The 10,084-nt window shown below is 43.8% G+C and overlaps 1 protein-coding gene across 1 annotated transcript; it reads right to left on the reverse strand.

Moving 5' to 3' along the window:
* Nucleotides 1–525: 525 nt before the first annotated feature.
* LOC119660143 lies at nucleotides 526–1,423 on the reverse strand. Its single transcript, XM_038068543.1, has 3 exons — nucleotides 1,282–1,423; nucleotides 1,012–1,226; nucleotides 526–946 (listed from the first exon to the last, which is right to left on the reverse strand). Exons 1-3 carry the CDS (start codon nucleotides 1,337–1,339, stop codon nucleotides 635–637), a joined length of 585 nt encoding a protein of 194 aa, XP_037924471.1. The 5' UTR covers nucleotides 1,340–1,423; the 3' UTR covers nucleotides 526–634.
* Between the last annotated feature and the right edge of the window lie 8,661 nt (nucleotides 1,424–10,084).

Here is a 10,084-nt window from a genome sequence, read left to right on the forward strand (position 1 = left end):
GCTCGGTGATCCTGATGGTTGCATAGGCCGCTTTGTGGATCGTGTCTTTAAGTTGGTTCCACGATTTTCCACTTTCATAATGGTTGATAATCGCGCTAAGCGGGATCATTTCTTTTTCTCACGAAATCGCCACCATTTGATGCGCGACGGGCATAGTGTGTTTCTCACGCTGTTTTATCGGTGGCCTAGTTCGAAGGATGGCAATAAAAGACCGTCCAGGTTCCGGTTTCCCGGCTTGTTTTGTTTAAGAGTCGGTTTATCTTGGCGAAGCCTACTTGAAGTTCGTATGCTTCAGACCAAACCCTACTTTACCTTGGTATATGTTATTCCACTTTATTTCGGTTTGCTTTTAACCCGGGTTTTTGCTTCACTTCATTCATTCGCCAAGTTAACTTACTCCTAAAGAACGACCAGTCCCAAGAGAATATGATATACTGTTCGCGTTCCCACCGACTCATTTCATTCAAGCCCAAGGATGTAGTCTTCACACTTTCAACCCTCTGCAGATAATGAAAGGCATTTTTGGTAAGAACAGCTTTTACTTTATTGCTATCGATGTTGAATCCATTTGCATGGTATGGTTGTCAAAAGAAGTGGGGATAACGACAATTAATAAAATTTCCCAACGACCCATCTAAAAGGAATCCTCACCAACATCATCATCGTCATCGGAATCTTCATATTCTGAACTACCCTTAGTCGTTTGAGTTGGAGTAGGTGAAGATGTACTCGTAGTTGGCTGCGAAGCTCCAGTGGAGAATATGACGCCGCAGTCATAAATCAAGCAGTGAACTTTGACTGGAAGTTGGTTGATGCTGCTAATGAATTCCTGCAGTTTACCCAGAACGGATGTATCGCCAACTTGTTGAGTTAACAAGGCGCTCCTCGGGGTATGTTGCAGTCGGTTCGTCATCAATTGCATCTTTTTCAAGTCTTTTTGAAATTTCTAATGGAGCATAGTAACGTTAGCAACATTTCATCACTTCCCCAATAAGGACTACTCATACTTACTTTCTCGAACTTTTCTGCGACTCTAGCTTTTCTCTTTTGAGGAAGTTTGGAGATTCGCTGAGCTCTGTTTGCACTTATTCTGGCGAAAGTTTGTAGTTTCTGGACAACCGCTCGGTATTCCGGCTTTAACCTCTTCATATCCATTTTAGGGAATCCCACACCATTTTTACTCAATTGGTTATCTGCTTCACGGTGGCTTGATTGGCGACATTGCACTATATTAAAGCAAAATTAGTGGCGAATTACTAAAGATACACGTTTCTACCCCACCATCTGATAGAATAGACACTATCGTGAGAAAGATAGCAGCAAGGACAATTTTATTCATGTTGGGCTTATTTTTCAATTTTCCAATATCTTGAACTGCAACCACTTCGGTTAATTATACTAAAATTGGCTGTAATGCACCCTTGCAACTGATTGTCTTTATGTTGGCGTATGACCTATTTATAGGGAACAGGAATATTCTTTCTAATAGTGAACGGGGTGGAGAACTAATTCAAGCATTCTTGGTATTTATCTAACTGAAACATTCCTAAGGTGATTTATTTGGCAGAAGAATAGGCGTTGGGTGTTTCCACGGCGTTGCACGCGCATTCATAGTGCATTATCTATTGTCATTCAGGAACTGTAATTTGTTAATTAATAGTTTGCTGGAGGAAATGGAATGTTTGTAACTTTTAAATATTTTCTGTTGATGTTGGGGGATTTCTCACTAGCAATGTAAAGTGATTCCATGAAGATAGGTTTAATGGGAGTAAGAATGCCTTTGTTGAAGCCTATGGTTCATCCAATGAAGGGTATTTTTTCGGTAGGGAAGCGAAATGTATTAAGTTACAAAATGCCTCACCTCTTCTAGGATAACAACCTGGAACTTGTTATTTAATTTAGAAACACAACCCGTGGTGCTGGAAGCCTCAGTGACTCTGTGGTTTCTCATATTCATCCTTATCTTTGAGCAAACAAGCGTTGAATGCAATTAACTACGGAGCCCTACGTACTCTCGTTCGTTAGCGATGATGCTCCAAAATTCTACAGAAGAAGAAAGTGTGGCAAGTATCGTGAATCTCCTTTGCAGTCCATTGGCGCCTCAATTCGCTCTCCCAAAAGAGAGCTGAGAGTGCGAGTCCACTCCTCACAATCGATTTCTCTCTCGTCTTCCTTGCTTTTCTAAGATATGTGACCACTAACATTAGCTATCAGCAGACAAAAGTTTCGCCTGAAGCCTTGTCCACGGTGTTTCGAATCTGCTGGAAGAAAATTGGATTCGACCGTGATCTCACAAGCTTGAATAGCAAGGACAGTGAGGATCCTTTTTTTCGTCAGAACGACGATTTCGGTTTTCCTCAACGTTAGTAAGAATCAATATATCGTTGTCTATCTACTGACTCATGCATTGTCATTTCCACTGTATGGTAGGTTCGTTTGATTGAACTTTTGGCGACTATCATCGCAACATCACGCGCATCTTCGACCAGGTGAGATCTACTGGTATTCTTGGCGTGTAGTGGGCATCAATAAAAGGTGTTCCAGAGATACGGATCGGAGATGTAGGTTAACCAGATAGAAATGATAGTTTTTCCAAATATTATGCTTCAGCAGTTGTGAAAGTTACCAATGCTGTAACTTGCCGACAAAATATGCAATAACCTTGGCTCTTAATTATGAATCATTTTACGCTTGCCAAATCCGACTCAGTTGTCAAAACCAAAGTGAATTTCGTCGTGAACTCGGCCCTCTTCTTCGCTTTAGTGCCCAGGCAATTTTTAGCACCGCGGAAAATTTCGAGAGGACCTGAAGCCATGAACCAAACCGAACTCGGCTCATCTTCGAGTCGAGCATTAGTGGACGTATTAAACCGCTGCTTTTGACGCTATAGTCGACTCGCTGATCGATATGGGGCACAAGGTCGGGATTCACTTTCTTTCCAAGATGACTATTTCGGTTTTTTTTCGAGCGTAAGGCTGAAAACATTAGCAGTCATCCATCCGCTTACTTTTCGCATCGATATGCCAAGTTCGCTTTGTGCCTGTTCAAAATTGCCGCAAGTGCCGCAACGTCGTCTGCATAACTAACCAGACTTCTTCTGGCATGTCCAGTCTTAGCAGACTATCGTAGGGAGCATTCCAGAGGTCGGGCCTTGGGGACAAGTCCCCGGCAGCGCGGATCGCTTCAGCGAGTTTATTCCTGAAGAGTTTTTCGAGCACTTGTGTCAAGGATATACAGCCGTCGCCATGCAGATGACAGCTCCGGGTCTCCTTTTCCTTTGTTAATTAGCGCAAGACTCGCTACCTTCCAGCGACAAGGAACAATACCCTGTTTCCGGCAAGCATTAAACGTTCCGAGCAGCAAGTCTGGCCGTTCGCGGAACAATAGTTTGTAAATTTCCGGCGGGATACCATTAGATTCTCGTAGTGTGAAAAGGGGGATTCCTCTATGCTTTCTGCCCTGTTGACATCAACCCTTACAGGATGTCTGGAGAATAATTCCCGTGCAATGTTGGTTGGTACTTAGTATGCAGGGTTTTCACAGGGCCCCGATTTTCGGGTGACAAGTTTATAGTCCCCACGGGTCCTTATTTACTTCGTTGATTAGGTTCTGCCAGCCGCGAGCTTTGCCTTTATAGCGCATATCTCCTTGCGGGGGTGTAAACCTTGTGCCAAAAGGCAGAGTTTATGACACTCATTCCGCCGGGTTCGTGCACGCCGACAAGTAGCGTCAACCACTTCGAACGCGATGCACTGAAGATGATTAGCCAAATATACTTCTACGTCTCACCACCCGTCCACCGATAGTACCGAAGATTCGGATGCAAAAGTGCTCTCAGGGGTACCTGTTTCGCAGCCTAGGCGCCGAAACGTTGGTGAGGATCCGATGTTTAAAACGACTAACCCGGCTCTCGCTACGATTTTCAGGATCCGTTTCCCCCTGAAGGGCCTTAGCATTAAAATAAAAACCAGGATTCGCCCCTCCGTGCCCAAAACAGCATCCTCCAGAGCGTTGAGCCGGGTCCGGTATCGTCTCGTTCGATGTCAGGCAAACACTAAAATTATCCGTAAATACCGAATCCAAACAAACTAATTCCCTCGGCCTTTGGGCAAGAAAACGCAGTTGAATGCTGTACCGAACCTAGATGGCAGCACTCTGTTCCGGTATTGCTCCTTGATTAGCATTAGATCACCCTTTACCTCCACCGCGAACTGCGTCAACAACTCGTGAGCGGTTGCACTCCGGTGCATCTTAATTTGTAGGATGTCTCACCAGACGCGCCGCGTTTCCTCCAGAAAACACAACTTCCGCTGCTTTCATTGCAGGTCTTCGCTTGGTAACCTACCTGGCCGTATCTCCGGCATGCTGTTCTCCTGTCCGGTCTCTTGCAATTTGCTGACAAGTGTCCATAGTCCAGACACCTGTAGCACTTGGTGGGAACTATCCACACTCGTATGCTACATACTACCCATCCAATTTTGATTTTACCGCTGCTAAGTAGTTTCCCCGCATATTGCTCTTGGATTTCCACCACAGCGAATTTCTAGCCTCGAGCATTCGCAGAAGTGATACTTATCCGGGCATTGGTTACCTCTCCCTCTCTCCCCCACTTCGATCTTTTTTGTGAGGTAGTCAAATCTCGGATTTTTAGAGAACACATAGGCCCTAGACTAGAAACGGGAGCCTTCTCCCCCAGTAACCCCTTGACCGCTTCGCAGATCGTACTCTTGCTCGTCTCCTTCGGGCCTCGTTCGACGAGGACTCCGCCAAGCTTCGTTTTCCGTATGGAAGACATTTTTGCTCCATTGTCTTCGTGTTTCATTCTCTAGCACATTTCACTAAGAACTTCCCCAAACATTTTGCCTTCCGTTGGCTAAATTAGCATAGTCTACGGTCTAGTCCTTCTTCGTTTCCTGGTCTTCTCTGTTAGTGGCGTTTTGTTCGTAGCCTCGTTGTTTTTGGATAGATGAGTCTCTGGTGGCGCAGTCAGTTCTTTCCTGTTATCCTTGACTTCTCATCTGGTCATAGACCTTAGCGAAGGGGCGTTGAATTTGGAAAGAGAGGCAGGTAGAGTTGAACTAGAGCTAAACATCAACAAAACCGAAGTTCTTTGTCTAACGGCTCATCGTACTCTTCTTGTCTGAATTAGTGGGCAGAGCACCTAAGAAGCGTAGTTTCGATTAACCCGTTAACAACGCTAGATCCGCTTTTGCTGCCTGGTCTGAAATCTGGAAATCCAGTTATCTCAACATCAACATCAAGTTGAGACTATTTCGTGCTAACGTTCTTTCTATATGGGAGGCCTGTCACCTGTGGGTGATATAATCGGAAGACGGAAATGACAGTTGATAGGTCACATATTAAGGAAGGGCGACAATTGCGTTGCTAACATGGAATGAAATCCATTCCGCCAAGGTGGCTGATGAGTGGGTCGTCCTAAGGGCGCAGAATAGTAAAGAAGGAGTGCGGACGTCTCGGAAGAACTGAATCGCATTTCGGGTTACCGTGAATGATGGCGCGTATGCGGGGTTGTCGCGCTATATCCCAGCAACTGGTGAATGGTAACCATATACATATATTTACTTCACATCATTGGTCCCAGCATTCATTCCGGCTATCGCCTGATCATGCGAGAAACAGAAAATTGCAAATAAGGCCGTAGATGTCACCACAAAATTATAATACATAACCAAATGCTTTTCCATTGCCAACATCGATCTGTTAGGCAAAATGTATTTACATTTCAGGTTAGCCTGGACATGTACATAGTATTTTGATCCTAGCTAGCATGTTGCCATATCGCGGATACTATAAAATTCCAGTTCGAAGATCCCACCCACGGGATTAGGGATATCCACCGAGGACAATATCTCCCGAACTATTCTACATGACATCTACATGAATTTAGGAGGAGATTTTATCCTTGTGGAAAGTACAACGCAATGATTTGCCTTACATCGTTGATGATGTCTTTGATACGAAAAAAAAACGGATAAAGACAGCTTGGAACTTTACATCATCATTCGTTTATTTATTGTTGAAATTAAAGAAATTACATCAATCCGTGGGCATTTAGGTCAGAGAGGAAGCTAATTTAAAAAAAAAACCCTTTTTCAGGCTAATAAAAAAAATCTGGGGGCACAAATCCTATTCCATCAAAAAATAATTTCGGAATACTAAATATGGCAAGAAGAAAAACTTGCGGCAACACATACGAAAGGACATCCCACATCCTTATTGGATAAGTATAATCCATTCCTCTCGCGTTCCGATTCTCCACATCTTCTTCAAAATCACTTTCTTCGGTCAACTCTGGTATTTCCTCGTATTCGATCTCGTTCAATAGCATTGGAATTTCGTCTTCTTCATCGTCAGTCCATAAGTCAAAGGGAAACGCCATCATGGAAATTCCAACAATTTTTACAGGATCTCAACCTATTTTAAAAGTCGGTACACAATGAATTGCTAGAGAGAGTTACTGCGGCTTTTATCCCTGAAAAAAATTAAGAAAAACCTCCCTAAAGAGCTGAAAGGTGGTTCCTAGAAAATTTGCTCCATTCACCAGTAATTAAATAAGTATTAGAGACCAGGTACGCTGGGCTCTGGTCCTTAATTATCCTTTAATTTCGGGGTCTATGGGATATTCCCAGGAAATATGATTTTCTGTAGTTGTTATAGGGGCTGTGTTGGATGAGTAGGATTAGCTAAAAGTTAAAAATTTTCCAGGATTTTTATGTGTCTTGAATGCAATGAAGATGGGTCCTGGAATTTTGAATGCCAATAAAATTATTGACATCCAGGCAAAGAGCAATTATTTTATGGAATAGGCTGTTCTTATCTTATTACAATTACCTTTTTAATAAGGAAGTATCTTGGGGGTCACTATCGATACAGTGATTGTCCTCTTGTGAAATATACCAGTTAAGTAACTCTATGGAAATCCCCAAGTTCTCCTGTCTAACCATTGCTGCCTGATTTCATTTTTGTTAAGTGAGTTTTCAGGTGCCTCTTCCGTCTTCCTAGTTTGGCCAATTTTTCGTTGACATCAACATGATGGGCGGCATAAAAGCATGATGGGTTGCATAACACTCTTGTGCTCTAGGGTCAACTTGTCCCTATTCGAAGCGTCTCTTAAAATCCTTAATTCATGAATTTTCGTCCTTAACTTCATCAGATTTTGCGGCAATGAGGGAAGTCGCTGCCAGTGAAAGGATCATGTCGAAAGTCATCTCCTAGCCCATGAGAGCATTAATTCAACTCTATACTAGGAACAGACGTTCGATCTTGAGATTGGTTGGGATTAGGTGTGTTGAGAGGATAGTAGAAATAAAGCTAAGTTTTCTGAATATTGGCCCAGCCTTCAACAATAATAGTGCTGAAATGCTGATGGGCCATATTAACGTTTTTGTCGCCAAGTGGCAATCGCTTCTTGGGCCAGCATTATCAATGATGTTTTAGCTTCTATTGAACTCTCTCTCTATTGAAACACAGAAGCAACCAGGCTGTACAAGGCTGTAGCCAAAGACGGGGGAATATCCTCTGTCTGCTTGAAAAAGGAAGATGGGACATTTACCGAGAATGAGGAGGATAGGGTACACCTGCTTCTCAGAACTCATTTCCCGGGGTCCTACCCCACGGTGGCAGGCGACAACAGTCTGCCTGACACCCAACAACGAATAAAAGGGGAAGGAAGGAGAGCTGGAAACTAGCAAAAGAGGTATGCTCAGAAGCTAGGCTAAGATGGACAGTGGGAACTTTTAAACCACTGAAATCTCCCGCAGTAGATGACGTTTTCCCAGCACTTATCCAGAGAGGCCTAGGAATTATTTTAGAGTCTCTTCTGCGGGTGGTAAGGGGGAGCATAGCACTGGGATACATACCACAGGCTGGCTTGCGTGTGTATCAGTGGGGCAATGAGGACATGCCCAACGGGATCCCTGGAGGTCCTTCTGGGATTAACCCCTCTCCATCTGCACATACAGATGCAGGCAAGGAGATCAATATTCAGGATGGCCGGTAGTATGAGTGAGGCGGGGAGCTGCCTAAATCGAAGGAAGATTGATATTCTTTCTAGGCGGTATCCCGAATTACTGATACCAAGGGATAACATCACAACGAGGTTTCACTTCGATAGGAAGTTTGAAACACGTCGGAGCAACAAGGCAAACTGGGAGAGCGTGACTGCGACATACGGCTTAAACCAGCAACTGACTACTTGGTACACTGACGGATCCTTCACAGCAGAGGAAGCGGCTGCCGGTGTCATTGGTCCAAGGAAAATGTACTTTGAGCCAATGGGCAGGTACACTAGCATATCCCAAGCGGAAATATACGCCATAGACAAATGTGCCTCCTTTAATCTGCAAAGGAACTACAGGGGACAGAACATATCTATTCTCAACGATAGCCAAGCAGTGATCAAGGCACTTAGGTCCAACCAGGTGAACTCTAAACTGGTACACTCGGCTCGTCCAACAAAGGGTTCCAGGCCATGCTGGGTTGGAAGGCAACGAGGCAACGGATGAGCTGGCCAAGAAGGGAGTAGGGACGCCTTTACACGGGCCAGAATCCTTCTGTGGAATTGGAAACGGTTTCATGGCTATGAATCTAATTAATGAAGAGGAACGGTTGAGGGAACTATACTGGGCGGGCCTACCAGGGATGGAGCAGTCCAGGGTGCTTATTGGGGGATACGAACCCATGCGCATGAACACTTAACACCAGATGCAAGGCTGAAAGATCTGGAAGTAGGGAACATACTAAAGCTCCTAACGATTATAGGCCTGCTTGAGATACTATGATCAATAGGTACACTATAACCAGTAAAAGGGGCACAATAGTTCTTCAAGGACGCGGTGCGACTTTCCTTTAACAGAATAATAATAATTCTATTGAACTAGTTGGCAGGGGGCGGTGTGTGTTCGTATATGGGGTGAAGGAGAAGTATAGCGTCTGAGCACCTAAACCGTAGTGGTCTATTTATACGCTCTTGATTAACAAAATGTCGCAGAATTTCCGTTAGTGGATGTTAAGTTACCCAGTGCTGCTGAAGTATGTCAGCAAGTAATGTGAGTGCGCTGGACACGTATGACCTTGCAGAATTCCTACACTGAACATTTGCTTAGCTAGTGAACTATGGTCAGTCAGAATGCCCACAATACTTCTTCTTCTTTATTTTCAAAGGGGTAAACTTTACAGTACGTTTGGTTCTGACAAAAAGTTTGGTGTGTCTCGCAGAATTTAAACTCCGCCGCTTGTCCTTATGGAAGGTTGTTTCCAGTTCTTGATAACAGCATTAGCCACTGATACTTCACTGCATGAATGCAATTGAACTCTCTTTTATTAAGTCAACCAAAATTTAATTTCCCTCCACGCCACCGCAATCGGGCACCCAGAGTAGTTTTGATGCATTGAATCTACGTATTGAGTTCAAATGACTCCTATATTGCTAGACGATTTTAGAAGTGATCAAAGGATTGTTCAACGCCCTCGAAGTGGCTTCAATTCAATTGTTCTTCTGTCACCTAGGTTGCTGCTGGTAGAATCGCATACTCTTCAGCCTGAAGCATCGTGGCATATTATTGCAGGGAACAACCCCATCTCTCTTTTTAATCTCAAAGATGGACTATTGCTTCACAACCCTGTTCTCTTTTTGAGCCATCGATGTATTTTCACTGCATAAGAATACACTCTCTCATTTCTCTGCTTGGCTTAAAAGACGACTAAAGGGATACAAATTTGTGGGCTGCCAATTTTGAACCTTTATTTCTACCGGAACGTCAACAATGCCTCAGATAGGGACTGACCTCACGACAAAAAAAACCTTTGACTATCGAAAACGGACTACGATTGTTTTCTGCAATGTACGCATGTTTTTCGATAACGGTAACGAGGGTCCTTAGAATGCTCGTTTTCTGCAATTTGAGCGGGAATTCTAACAACATAAGCTGAACATTCTGGACCTAAGCAAAGTAAAATGGTGCAAAGTACTCCTCTCCTTTTCGCCTCTTTGATGGCAATCTGCTTTTCTATTCTACAGATAGCCGAATGGTAGCATATACGAATCTGGTCTCGAGTTGTTTCT

Source organism: Hermetia illucens, chromosome 6 (genome assembly GCF_905115235.1).
Source record: "Hermetia illucens chromosome 6, iHerIll2.2.curated.20191125, whole genome shotgun sequence".
In the NCBI taxonomy this organism is placed as follows: Eukaryota; Metazoa; Arthropoda; class Insecta; order Diptera; family Stratiomyidae; genus Hermetia; species Hermetia illucens.